General features: G+C 38.9%; 1 protein-coding gene across 3 annotated transcripts in view; it reads right to left on the bottom strand.

Moving 5' to 3' along the window:
* LOC113021946 (guanine nucleotide-binding protein G(s) subunit alpha-like) overlaps positions 1–19,978 on the bottom strand; it is a 54,518-nt gene that overhangs the window by 8,106 nt on the left and 26,434 nt on the right. For all 3 annotated transcript variants that reach the window (XM_026166839.1, XM_026166838.1, XM_026166840.1), the window contains exons 3-5: positions 19,193–19,247; positions 18,437–18,556; positions 11,026–11,123 (exon numbers count right to left, since the gene is read on the bottom strand). In XM_026166839.1, the coding sequence (XP_026022624.1) occupies positions 11,026–11,123; positions 18,437–18,556; positions 19,193–19,247 (273 nt within the window). The remainder of the gene's footprint in view (positions 1–11,025; positions 11,124–18,436; positions 18,557–19,192; positions 19,248–19,978) is intronic.

The following is a 19,978-nucleotide window of genomic DNA, read 5'->3' as shown; positions in this document are numbered from 1 at the left end:
TTTTAAGCAGGGATGAGGGTTATAGTGCAGTAGTGTTAAAGTGTAGCCACACAGTTAATGCTTGCTAATATAAAAAAAAATGAACAGACATGGCTTTGATGTGTTAAAGCACTGCTTGCAACTTCATCTAACCAATTTTATTTTAAATCTCTGCAAAGCTTCACCAACCAAAATGCTTTAAGTAATCCCTGACTGCTTGTTACAGAGTAGTTGCTAACATACTGCGTTCCCACTCTGTTCCCCGGCCCGCCCGGCTGTCTGCTTTGAATAATTGTCTACGCTCTATTCTTACAACTAGCAAGGCAAGACACTGGCCTGCAGCCGCCTCTCAGAGAACAGGTATGCAGCCCCCTCTGAGATAACTAGGAATGTTGCGGGCAGGGGTGAAATGTGACAGAAGGGCTGCAGGTAACACACTGAGAGGAACGGGGGGCTGCGTCTGCAGGCGCTACAGTGCTGGACAAATGGACAAAAAGACCCCTGAGCCAGGAAGGAGAGGGAGGAGAAAGGGTTCGCAGAGACAAAGAGCGGGCCATGCGCATTTCTCTGCACAAATGCGCACTGACACAGATATTCATGTAAAACACACAGAAAGACCATTAGGCAGTCAGCCGGTCTGGTACCAGCCGCTCTCTGCAGGGGCCAAGTGGCTCAGGTGCTCCCACACCTCAGCACCTTCGAGTCAAACTTCAGCCCATAACATTACATTATTAGTGAGCACCTCAACAACAAAACTTTCATTTTGGGTGAAGGTGAAAGCTACAGCTCTAATGATGAGAGTTAACATGCCTGCCCCCAACATCTGCTGAGGCCAAAATCTTGTTTATCTACAGCTCCGGTCTGAGGCATCAACACGCCCAGGACAAACACACTGCTCAATTTTTAGCACTTCTCCCTATTAATAGGAGAAGTGCCAATAATAACCATGCCTACTAAGATGAACTAAATAATAGTGGCTGCCCCAGTAACAGAGAGGTCTACGGTGTTATGTATATCCACAGGGTTATTCTGGGCAGCAGACAGGGTGACTTAAACTCTGGAAATATACACAGGTCACTTGTCTGGTAGCTAAAAATGACCCAGTATTTACAAGAAAAGCTAAAATTCATTCTTCTGTTTTCTTTGGGTTTCTTTTCTTCTTCTTTTTTGCAGATACAATAAATGTAGGCCACGATTGTGGAAAAATGAAAAATAAATACTCTAGCATTTACATATTTTTAAAATGTCATATTTACTTCAATTCTTTATTTGGATTCATTGTTTTATTGCCACACAAACAACCCTGAAGGATATTTAAATATGCTTGTTCAAATGTATAAAATAAAAATCACATGTTTTATCAATTATATTTTAAAAAATAGACTTTTTTTTAACAAAAGTTCAATTACCAAATTTCTTCTATATTATTGCTACAATAATTAAAGCCTATTGGACTGCTATGAAAACACCTTTTAACTGGATCTGCTTTGCACGTGTAATTTTGAACATGATGAAGTTGTTTTTGTTTTTTTCATGTGTTGAAAAACAAACAAACAAAAAAAACGTAACAGCAGCAGCGCACTGTCCCAACATAGCTGACAACACTCCCATAATGCATTTATCTTGTAAAAGTGGCAGTATTAGAACAAAGGATTACTCAGATTATGAGCTTTCATACGTCCTCATCTCTACTCAGTATTAGATTACTCTGACACACAACTGTGTCGTCCGGCCTGCAACCTTACAGCTGGTAAGGATAAAACAGAAACAGATCAAACGTAACAGGACGGAGCAGGTTTTTATGTTTTTAGGGAGCCAAATTTTCAGATCATAGTACTTTAATTTTAAATTACCTTCATATGAGAAACAGTTATGAAATGTCTCTTTTAAAAAAAAAAAAAGCCAGTATTTGATCAAAGAACACATTAACTGTGTTAACAGTTTAATAGTACCAGAGTAATAATTAAAGTATTTTAACCTGTATCAGGGTTTGTAGTATAACAAGATACAAACACACAGCATCTGGAAAACTTTGCCCCACCGCGTCCGAGCAGCTCCGCTGTGTGACAACACACACGCAGACACACACAAATCAGCGAGCAGGATTGCGTCCCTAAAAAGCGCCTCTTTCCACATCTCCTCAAATCTATTCATGTCCAAGCAAGTTTTCAGAAGTTCAACCACCATGTCTTTACACAAAAGTAAAAAATGAAGACGCTCAAAAACCTTTACAAATACAGAAAATGCACATTCCCGAGAAGCTGATTAACAGTAAAACTGTAAAACAGGAAAACTGTGAAAACAAATTAAAAGATTATTAGAAGTTTACAAAAAAAAAGGTTACATTTTAAAATTGTAAATTTAAGTATTAAATCCTTAAATATAGTTTAGTGTCAATTTTACTGACAATAATTTGGCCATTTATTAACACTTAAATTTGTTTTTTCAGATTTCCAAAAAATGCAGTTTAGTATTTTTTTTTACGTTAACAGGGCTTTAAATTGTGTCTTTATTGTTGCTGCAAATCTCACTGCAGACACTCAAACGTGTCACTTAAGGCGCCTGAAATCAATCTCAGCTGCACGAGAGAAAACTGAAGCTTTACAAGCCTCTGAAGCACCGAGCCCACTCAAAAAAATAAATACAAAAAAAACCCAACAAAAAAATGGTCTCGGTGCTTCCTCAAGGTGGAGGTAATAGGTAGGTGGGGGGAGGGGGACGGTGCAAGACTTGAGGGGGTTACCGCTTCTTTGTACGTTAGCGCTTCACACTGCGACGAGCTGACCAAACCGAAGGCTTCGCCAGCCGATCCTTAATCAAACACACACCACATCCAGAGAGAGAGGGAAGAAAGAGAGAGAAGGCTATGTCTGACATTACAGAGCTGCTCCAAAAATAGCTCCCTGGCGCCCTGGCCTCCAGCTTGGTTGTCATGGCGACAGAACCACAGGCGCTATAAATAGACAATCGGCTCCAAATCTTGTGCTGCTGGAGAGAGGCCAGAGAGAGGGAGAGACAGACAGAGAGAGGAGAGGGAAAAGAAGGGAAGAAAGGCAGAAGAAGGGGACAGAGAGGAATGGAGCGAGCAACAAAGAGACAGAAAGAAAGAAATTCAGGGAATGGAGTGGGTTAGAGGAAACAGAGGGAAAAGTGCGCGAGAGAAGAAAAGGACAAAAAAAGAAGGAAGGCAATTAAAGAACTAACACACGAGGAAAACAGAGAAAAGTGAACAGATTATAAGAGTAGGAAAGGTAGGAGGAGACGAGAACAGAGTGAAAGAGAAAGACAAAAAGAGAACGAAAGAGAAGAATCAAAGATAAAAATAAAAAAAAATTAACAGGATAGTGAAACATTAATAAAAGAATGGAAAGTTTAGAGGAAAAAAAGAACATAAAGAGAAAAGTAAAAGGAGAGCATAAAAACTTTAAAGAAACTGACAAAGATGGGAAAGAAACGTGACAAAAAATGAAATTAATTGATGAACAAATGATCAGAAATCAAAGAATAAAAGAAAGCAAAAAAGAAACAAACAAGAGCATGAAGAAAACTTTTTAAAGCGAGACAAAGCCCAGAGAAAAGTCACGAAGAAACCTTAAATGAGGCATAAAAATGAAGAAAACCCCCCAAAGGACCAGAAAGGAAAATACAAATCCCGTACAGTAAAGTAAAAAAGAATACAAAACTCAATGAAAGAAAGACAACGACAAGAAGAAAAATAAAGGAAAAGTAACTAAGTAAACACGAGACATCTAAACAGCATTCAGAAAAATCACAAGACGGCGAGATTACAGCAGCAGCAGCAAAGTTTCCCACAGCTGCCCGTCTCCAAACACATTTACACATTTAACATCTGCAGCTTGCACACACCTGGAAATTTCATTTAAACATCTTCAGGATAACACACAGTGACACTGCCACCCCATCAAAACACAAAAAAAATCAGTTCGTCTTTGCCCCCATCCCTCATCTCCCCTCCCTCCTCCTTCAGGATGAGTCAGAGACTCAATCTCAACCATTTTCTGTCCCTGCACAAACACCGCCACACATCACGGAGAGACAGAGAGAGGCGAGAGCAGAGGAAGGACGGGGGGAGAGAAGAGGAGTACGAGGGTGCCAAAGAAGTACTTTAGGGGGACTCTGGCACATTATCGCTGGGATAACGTTTCAAAGAATCCACAATTAATAAACACGGTGGTAACTCTCGGCCGGTATCATGGCCAGGCGGCACAAACGTAACGTCTCTGAGTGACTTCTCCTACAGTTACAAACACCCCCAATTTAAAAAAAAGACACTCCTAACATTTGAGAAGAAGAAAACCAAACAAAATATATAGCAGAGATTAAAAATCCACTACATCTGGTGTTGCAAATCTATGGCGTGGCGCTGTTTATATTATTTTATGCAAAATCCTGACGTTATTTTGCATTATAGATGGCACAACTAATTTTTAACAAAGTAATAGAAAATTACTTTCCCCCCCAAATACATTATTACTTTATCCACTTTAATATATGAACAAATGGAACATTAGCATTTCATTGGGGCTCATGTTTAAGATTCTATGTATTTTTTTTGTTAGTAAAGTGTTGCATATGGAAGGAATGCTTCATAAAATAATGCATAAAAAAGTCTGTTTCGCAAGAGTCCTTCAAAATAAAAGCCTGTAAAAACAAAACACCTTCACTCCCAGCTTCAGGTCAGGTACTCCTCGTCATATTTTAACACAACGGGTACCTCTATACTGTCATTTAAAAATAAAAAAGCAGTCAGACAATAAGGTAACAGGAGACCTAAACAATATACAACATCAATATCGTTCTGGTTCAAGAGACTAAATAATTAATTTATCCAATTTTACGTTGTTCCGTGTTTACTAAGCCACATACCAGGAGCTGTGCACCGGCTACTATACCAGCAACTTGTCCGTGTCTGATTACAGCAGTTTTTTGGGGTTTTTTTTTTTTTTTACTTGACCTCAGTGTGTCGACATGGCTGAAAAGCTCAAACAATTATGCTTGCCTTACATGCTTGTGCATATCCTGGAAGAAAGTTCACGCTCTGCATCAAATCATTTTTATCAATCGTTTAAAAAAAGAAATAAAAGTCGGTCTGACAGCTTCAGCAAATGCTTAAAAAACATTTTCTCTCAAATTAGCTTTCATTTATATTTTTCACAGATTGAGAATAAAAGCAGCTACGTAATGTGTTCTCGTGAACTCAATTAACCTTATTTCACTTATTATCTGTTTCCTGACAGCTCCACTCCACACTGAAGGTGTGTGTAAGGAGGTGAGACAGGAAGAAAGAGGGTAGGTAAAGAAGAATGACGGTGTAAATGACAGCAGGGTCAGACAGATGAAACAAGACCCCTGCGGAGGAATTACATGAATAATGTACTTATTTTTGGATGTACAGTTTGTTACATGTTACAAAGTCAGGGAAGCAAATGTTTAAGTTCAGGCTGATGTTGCCTTAAAGTTAAAAGAATGATCTCCAGTCAATTTTTTCCTCTCGGTGTGAGCAACAGAGCTTACAGGAAAACAATCTTCATATGATCAGCAATGATCATAAACAAACACAAAATGATTCATGGTATTTTCAAAAAATCCACAAAAGGTGAAGACTGTGTAAAGCTTACAAAGGACTTGTGCTAAAGTATGTACAGCTTTGTTCACTGTTTCCAAATATGCAGTTGTCTCCAACTGGTCAGCAACATCTCATTATTGGCTTAGTTTTCCATAACTTCCTTTTGGCCACATGTTTGCATTATTTCTTTGTCTTTAGGCCACAAGTACAAGCGTCTTTCTACTTCTCATTTGAAGGAAGGGCTCAGATTTGGTGGCAATCTGCTTTTTAGAGATGGAGGAGACGATGCCTCTGCAGACAAAAAGCAAGCTGCCACTTAGCTTAGAAGCATATCTGTCTCTGTCCAAAGATGAAATCTGCTTACCACCCACACTAAAGTCTTACAAAACATGGAAAAAAGGTGTAACCTTTAGATGTTTCACTGAGATGACAAGAAGCTACAACTAAGGACATGACTTTAAAACAGTTAGTTGATCCTCCAATAAGCCATAATAATATCAAAAATAAAAATAAAATAAAAGAGGTGTATTATAAATAAATATTTGCAAAAATATGTGCAAGACTCGACATATTTAAAATCAGGTACTTATTCAACAATTAATTGTGATTTCTCTTAATTTGGTAAATTAATGAGGAAAAATCCTGAAATTTACAGAGGTTTAGGTAAAAAAATAAAATCTCAAGAAAAATGCGTGAAATTTATGATATTATTGAAAAAGTTTGGGAATATTTTTGAGCAATATGGCAGTATTTTCAAAAGATTAGCCATGCTGCACTTTTTACAATTGCATGTTGTCATACAATAAATACCACATAAATAAAAGAAACCACACAAATATTTAACCCTCTCTGAGTTAACAAGTATCTAACACTTAAACAAGTCTCTCTTTTTAATCCCTCTCTTTTTTATGGCATCTTGTTGAGTGTCCTGTAGCCACAGAGCCTCCTCCACACTGCCATACTACCTGGCCAGATTACCCAGCATGCCCTTAGGGGAAAAAAATAAAGCAAACCTTATATTTCCTAAAGTTTATAAAATTGGGAACAGCAGTCAGATACGTTTCAACTTGATCTTTGATCCAATTAAATCTTTCTTAAAATAATAATATAATTTGCGCTCACCATACTGAAGCTTTGGACAGGTGATATTCCCCTTTCACAGAGGTTTTTAAAAATGCTTTACATTTCTTATGATGATAAGAAATGTAAGGGTTATTATAAAATAAACACTTATTGCTAACCCCAACTGCAAAAAAGACTATATTTGAATAGTCCATCTTATATTAGGAATGATGCTGCATGCCATTTGAAGTGGAAAGTCAGAATTCCACTGGATTTTCAACTCAAACGCCCCCTCCAGTTGGACTTCCCACTCGGAAAGTCAGCAAAGTCACACCAACTCCAACTTTGGAATCCAACATGGCAGTAGCAGTAAAACTGTAGAAAGTGCAGTCTGTACTACCACTGTTGTGTATTTGTGACTCGCCAAATAAGGCCTACAAAACCTCTAACGTCCCACTTTGACATGATGTGGAAGCTCGGCAAAAATAAAAGCAACTTTTCTTTCTTTTAAACATCTGTTTCTTATAAATTTGTGTCTTAAATCTCAAAGAATCCCTCTTATTTTCTGGATATATGTACCATTTTTGTCTTGCAAATTTTACCACTGCAAGCCTGGATATTTGCAAGGTTAGGAATATTATACAAATAATATAAGAAACTTAGAATAATACCCCTGGCTGTACTATGCCCATAGATTTGTGATTTATGCATTTGTCTGACATGCAAAAGATCCCTGGTTCAAGACGAGCAGGAGACAAAAAACCCTCGGAGATTAGGTCAGGAAGGATAACCAGCATAAAAATCATAAATCAAGTATGGGAAGCCATCCACTGTGGCATGCTGTTTGTTAGCAAGGGAGCGCCCAAAAGAAGCTTGGATTCGCCTTTGTTATGTGTATGAGGTAACAGAGTCTGTGAAGTGATGAGTAAAGCAATTTGAAAAAATAAATAAATAAAAATTACGATTTTTTTCTCTTTTCCACTTATCTTGAAAATTCTTACACTTACAGCGACACTTACACACTGCTATACTGTATATGATGAGACAATAGAAACCTGACAAACCCTTCGCCTCAGCCCTGTTGGGCAGAGGGGGCAACGAGGCACTGAGTGGACTTTGCATTTGAACATCTTACAGTTAGAGTGCATCCTCAATGCATAGGGGAAAAACAGCAACAATAATGATGCATCACGGCGGAGCATGACGGAGCAAAAAGAGAACCGGTGAAGCTTCAGTGACTTCCTTCTAATCACACAGAGACAAAGCATCAGTGCCATGTCAACTTCTTCTTCCCTTTTTTTTCCTGATTTTATCCCCCCTCCCGATCATGACACGGGTCAGGTGATCTTTGCAAAGAGAGAGGCAGGAGGTGTGCATGGTGGGCCTCACTTTTCCTGTGCTGATCCAGGGTTGACATTTTCATTTAATGCTAACAACCTTCATCAATAATGCTGAAGTTGTCTCTCTCTTCTAACACAGTCGCTCATTCTTTCTCCTTCTGCAGCCTGCCTGGGTTAAAAATAGCTCTCCCCTCTCTCTTTCTCTGCTTCTCCGTTTACATAAGCACACAGAGGGGGGAGGGGAGCACTTCCGGTCTGGCCACCCAGCCCAACATCTGATCCATCATAACACTGGGGCTGCTGGGTGTGGAGAAGAGGAGAGGAGAGGAGAAGAGAGGACAGAGGAGAGGAGAAGGGAGGAGAGGGTTCCTGCAACAGAGGAAAACCCTCATTCAATTTCAATCTCTCTTTTCGATCTTTTGTCATTTTCAATCGCTGTCTCTCCTCAGATGCGTGAAACGCCGCATGTGTTCAATCACACTTCTTACAGTGATGGTTTTTCATGATCATCTCACTGACAGCCTGTGCTGTCAGCCCACCCGCCTCCCACAAAACATAAGAGTGCCACACACACGCAACTGTGACTGCGACAAACAACTGTGGTCGCATTTGCAACATGGAAATGACATGCATACACCCCCCCCAATGACAACATACGCTCACAAAGACAGTAACTGAGTAACTAAAGTAACTGAGTACACTCATCAAAAATACGGCACAAAGTACAACTTCACATGCAGTAGAACTTCTAATTCTACTTTTTGGAAATGTATACAGAATTCACTCCTCATTCATTTGATTGCTTGAGTTACTACAGTGAGATTTTATGTAAAACATGCCACACAGAGCTGAAGGTGGACTTGGTGGCATGTAGTCCCTACAGATTAACAGTAAATCCTGGGAGGCAAAGTCATTCATTAAGCGTTTCATCAAATAGTTGATTTAACTATTTGTAACATATCAAAAGTCTTACAATTTGAACATGAATTTGTGCAGTACAACTTTACTTTTTGCTTCACTCCTTCCTCTTTTGATCTAAACCCAAAGGTTAGAAACTCGATAACTAATTATATGTGAAGCAGTTTAAAAATAGTTCCCCCTTAACCGGCTGCTACAGTAAAATATGCCATTTGAATTCATGCATCACCGTTATATCTAGTCATTTATTGCATGCTATGACCATGCAATAAATGACGAATATAATGCTATGAGAGCTTTTATATTTGATACTTGCTTTAAACACACAACGACAAATGAAACAGTCAGCACACGTCCCATACTGACGCATGTGATCGTTTTGTGTCTTATAATGAAGCCAGACTGACCAAAGACCAAAGGGAAAGATAACAAGCTTGGAACAGCAGAGGGAGAGTCAGGCGGCACGGGTTGGGGAAGTTCAAGCTAATGTTCCTCTAAATATGTTCCAAATTTCAATGCAGAAAACACAAAAAGATGTTCCAGGAAGATTAACCAATTCCCCATCAGTGAAAACACACACACTATCACCATCCAAAAGGTCTGCACTTTGTTTAGCAAAGACTAACCAAAAATCCACCTGACAGAAAAAACCTATTGCCAGCACATGGAAACGAAACCTTTCAACAGTCCAATTCACAGCAGGAACATCTGTAACCAAGCATCATGGAAACTTTAGATTGGGTGAGCACAAATTTTAGTCAGAAAATGACCAAAATCGCAATTAATTGGTGCGACCAACACCGGCCATCTGTGATGCTTCTTTACACCCATGCTAGCAGCTCTTTGAGGCTTTATGGAGGCAATGAGGTGCTCTAAGCTAAATGCTGACGCTATGACACTAACATTTACCGTTTTTACTACCTTAGCTTAACATTTAAGCTAATATTTGCTAATTAGCACAAAATAGGAACAATAGTTGAACCAATGCAATGAACACATTTTTACTAATTATGCCACAGTTTGGCCTGACACATTAGTGGCTGCTTGAGGGAACTGTGACGTCAACACAGCACCATAGTCATAAATGTGAGCACAAGAAGTAGCAGTGTACTTTTCAATGATAAACACTTGAATATCAAGCCTTTGCCCACATGCGGTGCGTGCCTTCATTTTCAGTTTTTCACGTGCACAAAGTTATTGTCTGTAGGATTCAATATTTCTATAAAGTTTTCTATGTGCTGGGGTCTATTGCTACCTGTTGCTCTGGCATGCTCTCAACAGCACTCGTTACCATGTGGAAAATCCATGTTTTAATAAATAAGCTATGTCAACACGTGCATGGGTAAGTGTCAAAACTGAGAAGAAAATTTAAATGGTCATAATAGTATGCAAACAAAGCGATTGCTAAGTTTTAAGCAGGTTTTTTTTTTTTTTGCAGAATCGCAGGCTTCAGGTTACAAAAGCTAGAAGGTGCATGGCAAACCAAAACGTCACCAAAGGACACTGCACACCAGCAGCTGTGATGCCATTTTTGGCATACACAAGCCACAACTGCAAGTATAGACTGCCTGCAACATTTCATACTGAAAGTGGCTTTAACCTTTATAGAAAGGTTTTAGTCCAAACTACAAAGGGAATCCCCTGGTGTCCCCACAAGGGAACTATCCACTGGGGACAACTAACGTGAGTCAGAGGTTTCATATTAACCAATTTAATGGTAGCTCAAATATTTCAGTCAATACTAAAGTGGTGGACCAACTAACAAAATACCAACACCATAACAAAGTCCACAAATCCTTTAAAAAAAAAAAGAAAAAAGAAAAGAAAAAAGAGACAACACATCATTATTTCCAGCCTAAAGAAATGATCTACAAAACTACTAAAATAAACTAGCCAAAATAAATACACTTGACAAAGTAGCACTGCATTCATTATCACCATTTATCTTCACACATTGAGCTCACATAAACCAAAGGGAAACAACCCAACCCAACCCCCCCCAGAGCACACATTAAATGGTTTATATGTCTCACCTTTGAGTGTCAAAACCCGAAGAAGGAAGTTCTTAGAAATGTGCCCGTATTTAACTGCTAGTGTACGTACAGAGGTGAAAATAGTATAAGAAAAGCAAAGACTCACTATTGTGCGCAGTCGATGAGTTGATATTCGTTGGACCTTTCCCAGCATGCCCGCACACCTTCGTCCTGCCAGAGGATCTTTGCGTGGTCATAAAACTCCTGAAAAGACAAAAGCTTGTTTGGATCAGCAACACATCTGAGATCTGTGGCTTTCTGCGACTGGAAACAGGGTAACTGATTGTAAAAACAAGAATTACCACCTTATGGTTGTTAACCTCCACCAACACCTGAAGTTGCATTAATTAATTTCAATTACGATTTACAATAAATCAAATCTCCCTCCCTATAGTCATGCGTCACATATCCACAAGGTTTCTGGGAATGCACGGGCGTGTTTGGAGAAGTGCACGCCCAGATTTCGGCAGGTGTGTGGAGAAACTACAGCCAGACATCATTATTATCAAATGAGACAAAATATTTCTGATGTCCTGATTTTTAAATAACTGCAACGTGATCTAATTTGCAGAGACGCTTATCTCCAACTTTTCCCCATTTTTGTTCACTGTGAGGCGAGGGGACCATGAAGGGCGCCGGACAGACAGGTTAGACATTTTAAACAAAGTAGAGCCAGTAAAAGTTAAGACTTCATACCGTTTTAGCAATTCAGCTTACATCTGTCAACTTATGTTACCCAGTTACAATTGGCTAAATCACCCAGTGTTGTATGTCGGATGTTTCTTTGTGCTGGAAGTGATAAACTCCTAGTCTGTATGTTCCTCACTTTCTCTCTCTCAACAGCGCATGTTTTTGGATTTTTGGGGACCTTTTGGGCCACGCATTATGCATTACAGATGTTGGATATCATTAACTTACAGGGCCTTTCACACAGGAAGCAACATGTTCTGTGTTGACCTCCAAAAGTTGAGCAAACAGTCCAAAATATGTGCTAAGCTAGCCTTAACACATAATTGTTTGCAACCACATGTAGCGTATACACGTTCTATTCGTCACACAAATGTTCACTTCAATTCAGTTCAGTTATATTTATATACCGGAAAATCATAACAACCGCTGCCTCAAGGCGCTTTATACTGTAAGGTAAAGACCCTACAATAATAAAGGGAAAGCAGTTAAAGTTGGTCAAATGTGACTAACACTTACTGCTGTCGCATTTAGTCAGCTTTTGCAGGACATTCTGATGTCACAGTGAAGTTTACCTTTGACCTTTTAAATATAAAATGCCATCGCATAATTATTTTATTGGATTAAGCATTTGTTTATATTTCCTGTGATGTCACTGTGACCCTGATCACTATAGTGTAATCAGTTTAACCGAGTTCAGTTTCATGAAATCGCCTGAAAAGTGTTCAAGAAATGTAGCGTTTACAAGGCGGGATACAGAAGGACCGACAAACTAACGATCTGCTCTTAATATTAGTGACTAGTTATACATGAAAAAGTTGAGTGTGATCTTGGACAGGCCTGTGTCCCTTTCTTACAGCTGTATTTTTCATCTGGTTCTCGATGGCTGAAACCGTTTAAGGACAGCCGAGGGGGGCAGTGATACACCCCAGCTTAGTTTGGAGTTAAAGGCCGGCTCGCCGAGGAGCAGCAGATGAGCAAACTGATATAAGCAGGAAACAGAGCAGTTCACAGAGTTCATGTAGAAACGGAGAGCTTTGTACCAACACAAGGCTAGACTGTCACTACGCAGGGGCCTATCTTCACTGTGATCTAGAATTGTCACATACAATGGAGACAGGCACAAATAAGCCATTATGAGACATAGAGTTAAACTGTATACTATTAAAAAAAATCAGGAAGGATTAAGTAGGATAATGGAATGAGTAGAAGTCATGGGTTATCAGCTGAGCCTTTCACTTTAGAGAAGTGGCCTTTTGGGTAATTTGTACGTTCTGTATATGAGTGGCAATCTATTGTTAGTGTGTGGAAAGTAACATAGACAAAGTTACTGAAAATCGCCATAAAAGTGTTACCAGCTTCAGTGTAATTGTTAACCAAATGCTGGGCACTGTGTTTTCCACCTATCACTGCAGAGTTGGTCCGACAAGTAAAGACTAGTTAAAGGCTATGAGCTGGGCTAGAATCAAAACACTCTGAGAGATATAACTTGCTATGTAGCAAGTCCAGTATAGCTAGGCTTCATCTACATTAGCTGGGGAGGGTGGGTAACTAGCTCTCTTTGTTAACCCATTCTTTTTTTAGGCTCTGCGCATGCTCATGTAAAAAGGGGGCATTTGATGTATCCCTTGACTATTCCTACAAACAGAATTTAAAGACTGAATGTTGCCTACTTCTGACAGAGGGATAGGTGATTAAGATACATACAGGATATAAGAAATTAAACAAAAATGCAACAAATAAAGAGGACATGGGATTGGGTTTTTTTTTTTTTAATTATGGTACGCTATCAGAAGCTGCTGTGTGTTTCTAACTTGATGACTACAAAAGGTGCAAAGTGTGAAACTATAAAACATATTATAGGCTACTCAGTTCATTCAGGTGGGTCACATGACCTAATGCATGAGTTGTAGAAATAAGTTTAATTCGTCACCAGATCAAAGTGAACACGATTTTACTCATAGGCTAAAAACACAATTAGCTGCAGTTCGCAGAGTATAAAACAAACTTGGGAGAGGTTGGCAGCACAGGGCCTTTTGCATGTTCGCATGTTCCCAACGAGTCTGCTTCCTAAAGGTATGGATCAACAGGTTACATGTATAAAACACATTCCTTCTGCAGAAAATCTTTATCGCTCTTAGAGCACGCTCTAAACGCGGTGATTCTGAAACGACTGTGGTGATCTAGCTAAGTTCAATTAGCGCACAAAACTTTGGCTTTCAGCTCGGCATTCCACAGAAACCCACTACCGGTAATCTTGCTTCATAGTACACTCATCTGAAAAGTTAACCCTGGGAACTTTTTATCTTCTGACATGTTGCACAAAGTGAGATTTTGCACATGACATAAATGTTTGGCATTAAGGTGCTGTCACACTTTTTCAAAAGGCACTGCTCAACTCAGGAAACAGTTGTTACTTAACAGAAGAACTAACTGGTCATGTATCCGCCACTGCAGTTTTTAGAATTTATTTTATTTTACGCATGTGGATTTTAACTTTAACGTTTCGCTGTATCCGATTGATTGATCGTCCCCAAAGTGCATGCATACAGGTGAACTGTATGCACTTACTTGTTGTCTTTACACACACAGTCTTATTCATTATTGTTATTTTAATTTATCCCTGTAGACTGTGGGAAGAGCTCAGAGCAACGTTTTGGACGTGCTGGAATTCAGAAGGACTAATGATCGTGACAATGACATTAACTTCCTTCTGAACCAACTTAGAAAAACTGAATGTAATGACGTAAAAACAAGTGAGACTGTAATTGCATCCTGGATTTAAGGGCTTTGAATTTATAGTTTAGGATAGCTAAAAGCTGTGTCAGCTGGGAAACGCTCTAATGCTCCTCCAACCCTAAACTGGATAAACAGTTAAGAAAATAGAAGCAGATGAACATTTTTCAGAATAAATGATCAATCGAAAGCAATAAGCACCATTTGAAATAAATTGCAGCAAAGAAAAAAAAGTGCACACAAAAACTTTTTATAAATATTGCTAAATATAATTTCGTTTAATAATTTGTTTACCCTGCCAAAAAAACAAAAACCCAACAACTACAAAGGATGTAATTTGTTATCATGATCAGCTCAACTACAAAAAGAAAAGGCCAAAAGAATCTAATAATTAAAATAACATAAAAAAGTGGGAAAGTTTAAATCTGGGTGAAATCTGTATCCATTGGTTGTTTTGTCAGACCAGCTTGTAAATCAGCTAACAATGTTGGCTTTAAGAAGAAAAGAAGTGTTTCAGTTAGGAGCAACAACTAACTCACTTATTCTCTTTTTTAACTTTATTTTGTTAAATAATACAGTAACCAGTAATATGTAAATATGGCTTTACCAATAAATTTGTTATTTTATTACCAGTTTCTTTCCCTTACAGTTTATGCAGGACTGTAAACTTCCTGCTGTATAAAAAGCTACAATAGCTATGCAAAGTTTTCATGTTAAGAACTGGAGCTTGCTTATAGACCCAATCTGAGATGCTGTGCTGCAGTTATCATTTAATTATATTTAAAAGGGTTCCTACAGAATTAGAATTAAAGTATCATTTATATGTTTTAGAAGTGTATGTGTTTATTAAGGCAGGGGTGTCTGTGTGAATGACTAAGTCTTTTATTTTTATATATTATTTTTAATTGCAAATCAATACACTTAGACAATGAAAAATGATAAGAGCATAAAATAAAACAGATAAATCTTTATGCCAAATCCACAGATGACCTTTATTTATTTCCCATCCTTTTTTGATGCATCTCGGCCTTATGTACTTTTTCATGGTCACTTTCATTTAAAGACTTCCTGCATATTTGTTACTGTAAAACGAAAGTGAAGGGGTTGGTGAATTTGTAAACACACACACCCCACCTGTCTGTCCTGAAAGAGGGATCACTCCTTTGCTCCTCTCCCTGAACGTTCCTTTTCTTTTTACCATCGAAAGGCTTTTAAGGATAGGGTATGCTGTGTGCTGCAAACAGCTGAGCACAGGTATGCAAAAATCAGTCTACAAAGACTAAGTTAGTACAAAAGTTTTTCTTTTAAAATAGAAAAAAAAGTTCAGTGCTTAATGTTTACAAAGAAAAAGTAATTTTAGTGAATAATAATTATGAGGATTGTTGATTAGACATAAAGCTTCGAGGGGAAATTCACAAAAAGCCTGTGGATATTCAACACAAGCCCTATGCTTATTGTCTGTCTACAGTGAAAGGCAGCGTCAACCAGTCAAACTGGTTTCCAGTAGACCCTAAGGCCAGGCAAGGGGGAGCGGGAAGAGGAGGCAGCTGAGGAGGAGCCGACCCCATCATTTCTCTTTCCTTAACAAATACGCGTTCAGATGGACAAACTGTTCAATTTTTGATGCTCTTTAAACACTGCTTTAAATAACCAGCTATCACTGTGAACTTTTCAAAAATCACAGCAGTACTTCACTAGCAGCACTGCCTTCACGTTTGGATTTACTGTAATCCTCAACACCCTAAAATTAAAAAGAGTTCTGGTTTTTCCCTCCTGCAGTGGAAGTCTAGTGACGGACGGACAGCCCGAGGGAAGGGTCAGCTCGAGATAGGCCCACATAATAAATTTGCCATGACGTAACAGAGACAATATCAGGAGACTTCCTTTTGCTTACACACAAATACGCTCACTCTTTACTGGAAACTCAGCTGTAAACGACAAATGTACAAGACAAATGTACACGAAAGGAGCAACCAGTTTAAACACTAAGGCCACCATGCTGGAAAAACACAGACTCTGTGTTCTTTTCCCTCTATGTAACCGCTCCCCTGTTAGACAACAACTGAGTAATGCTGCACTCAGGAGTTTCATTTATTTTCTGCTTATAGAGATTTACTCATCAGTTAATTTGACCTATATACAATAAACATAGAAAGTATAAGATCACAAAAAAGAAAAGCTGCAAACTCACATTTGGGAAACTAAAGTTAGGGATTTTTTCCCCCCCGTTTATCAGAAACTATCACTATTAAAGACCCGGTTGTTTGAATCCCTGCTTTAACAGTGATTGTCAGCTTCTCACAGATGGCGTCCCAAACGCAAAGGACGTGTTTTTCACTGTGTGTGGTTGCATGATCATAATCTTATTGTCAGATTTGTCAGCAGATAATGGGGATAGTTATAGGGCCAAAACAAAATATTCATTCACTTTAAACATGCATTTACTGAATGTGTTAAAAACAAAAACAAAAAAAACAACAACACTTTTTTTGAATGTATGATTTCCTTAAATTTTAAATTAGTACATAATTTAAATGAAAAACAACCAGATAAATGAAGAAAGGGAGATGGATGCAGGGCAGGACACAGGCTGATCTGGTGTAGAGATAATGGTGTGTTTTTCAGTATTAGCGCACCTTCATACACTAACCCACCTCAGGAAACCGGTCGTTCCATCATCTCAGCAGACAAATCAGAGTAGCATACATACATAATTCCACCATGTGAACAGGAGCCGTCAGTTCGGCATACAGATGACAAAAGGTCTGTATGCCAAACTGTAAATTGGCAAGTCAGGGTGTCATAAAGTGTATGCTGATTTGAGAACGTAAGCTGACTGGACAGAACACCGGCATCGCAGCGACGCACAGAGAAACGGAGAGCCAACATCTCCTGACCCCTCTGTCCCCAAAAGTGGACCAGGTGAGAGACCACCTCATCCATAGCTGCAACAAACTGTTCCCAACATAAGCTCATCTATTGAAACATTTTCAACTTTTGCTTCTTTTGCATGATCTTGGCTCTAGCTAAGCTAAAGTAAGCGATTGGGCTTTTAGGGTGGAGGAAACACATTCAACATCTGATTCGCTATAGTAAAAATGCAAAAAAGTAATCAATGTGCCACATTCAATTAAAGATCAATGTAATTTAAAAAAAATCTATTTTTTTAAATAATCATTGGATGCAAAATTGTAATTGAAATTAAAATTTAATTAACTGCCCACTGTTAGATAGTTAACAAAAAAAAGCTTGAATTTTGCGGTCATTGTGTACTTACTGAAATATTGGAGATTGTTCAGTAGCGAAACACAAATTTAAAGCCAGAATACTTAACACACAAACTGATTCTGTGGCCGCAGATTTCAACCCCAAGGGGCGTCCAGTGAAGGGTGAACATTACTTTGTAAAATATGATTGATCAACTAATCTGGAACACCAGTCTTAATAACAGAAAGACATGAGCAAATAAATCAATGAATCAATCTCCAGATCAGTGGTGGGACCTTCATCGACTTCCTCCCAGGCCGCTGGGAGCAGACTGGTCTACGCGTTTATGGAAGACATGTCCCTCTGGACACATTTAGGTTTATTACAGACAATTAGAGTTAATCGGCGGTGTGGTACTCTCAGGTGAGAGGCTCATTCAATTGACAACCTCCCAAGCGGAAGCACACTTGCTAATTACTGAATCACCACGCAAACACACCAGGCGGACTCATACAGGCTGTCGCGTGATACCTTACTCACCTCTAGCACAACTAGCCAGAACACCTGTAAGATTCAGCAGGTTAGTAATGAGAATCTGACACATTTACACCTGTTAGTGCAAAATAGCAGGAGCGATTTTACAACAAAAAACACCCACTGGGGAAAAAGAGATTTGATTTATTAACTTGCAGCAGCTTTGTTTAAAACCAAATTGCTCTTCAAAAATTGTGCTGTTCAATTTTGTTTTATTGTCTGATCACATGTTTCATTGTGTCACGACATTCATTATTTTCTTTACACACAGATCAAGAGGTTCGAATGAAAGCAGAAGGAAACAAACTGCATTTAAAAGTCAGAGATCTGAGATGAAGTACAGTTGAACTTACTGTAGGAAAATCAAAATCCTTCTGGTTTACTAGGTTCAGGACATAATCAATCCGAGACTGGTTCTCAGGACAGGCTAACTGGCAAGGAGGTGTGAGCGTATTCATGGCCGCCACAATCGTCTGTATGAAAAGAACACACAAACACAAAAAGCCTCATTCATTAATATTATTCATAAATGTGTTTACACTGCCTCAAAACGGCTTTAGATACAAATTTTCATCATCTTAGCCCCTCAGTCACCCACGCCTAGAGGCTGTTTAGCCATCGCCAACAACCACCACCTGCTAGTGATAAATCTGTATTCCCCATGTGGTTGGAGGTATTCGAGACTGCACCGCAAGCCTCCATCTGATTGCTTTGGTCGCTAGCAGGTTGCTTCTGCACTTTTTGAAATTTCTCCACCACCCAGCGAGTGGGTAGTGGGTGTTTGTAGACGAGATGATGCAAACTACAAGTGACTGTGACAATGTGGTACTGCCCAAAGTAACAGCAAGGAGAGTTGTGGTGCAGCAAATTTTTGTAACGACTCCCAGCTGGTTGGGAGCGCACATGGGGTCGCTGACCGGTCTGAAGCAATGTGTGACTGAAAGCCTCCTCGCTTAGAATACAGCATTGAGTTTTGGATTTTTTTATTTATTTTTTTAAGAAGCTATAATCCATGTTTTTTCCTCTTTTAGCCAAAAACCTGCATATCAGACAGAACATTACAAAGAAACATCATTCATCTATCAAAGGAAAAAAGAACAGTGTCTTACCTCTATAGCTTCTTTAATGTTGTTTTTAATATCATGAATTTTCTGTTTTTTCTCCCTGTGAAGAGAAGAGTTCGCATGTGCTTTATTTATTTATCACTTAAAAGCATAGATGGCAACTAGCTTTAATTGACCTAAGCTACAAAGGTTAACAGTGAATGATGACATTTAAAGAAATATTCATGTACAGCTATAAATCCAAATATGGCCATCGCAGTGCAACAGGGACAGGAAACAATATTTTTAAATAAAAACTGTAATTACACAGAGATGTTTTGTTTCTTCAGTGTCAGTCCCAGTGGATTCCAGTGGAAATGTGCTGTGTAATATTAACTTCTCCAGGATGTATTTGTCAGCCTAGAGCTAAATTATATCTGACATCAGTATTACGACTGCCCCACATACACAGATATTTTGTTTATTTGCTGACCAAGTGCAACCACTGAATTTTGCTGATACCAAAGAAGAACAGAACAGCTTGTCTTAATTTTGACAATGACATTCATTAATAGGGATGGGTACCGGTATCCGGTGCCATGATGGCACCGGTTCTGACATAAACGGTAGTAACCAGACCGAAAAGCAGCGCACATTTCGGTGCTTTATTTCGGTGCTTTTTTTTCCTGAGCTGAGATACACTTCTAGCCAATCATTTTACGTTTCCGAGGATAGTAGGCGGGTCCAGGTAGGTACGTTCTTTTAGAGCAGAGCTACAGATTAAAAATGCCCAAGGCGAAGCGGTCAAAAGTCTGGCTGTACTTCACAGCAAAATATGCAAACTCAGCAGCA

This window comes from Astatotilapia calliptera, chromosome 5 (assembly GCF_900246225.1).
Source record: "Astatotilapia calliptera chromosome 5, fAstCal1.2, whole genome shotgun sequence".
Classification (NCBI taxonomy): domain Eukaryota; kingdom Metazoa; phylum Chordata; class Actinopteri; order Cichliformes; family Cichlidae; genus Astatotilapia; species Astatotilapia calliptera.
The sequence above is the reverse complement of the archived record's forward strand: the minus strand, read 5'-3'. Positions and strand labels throughout refer to the sequence as shown.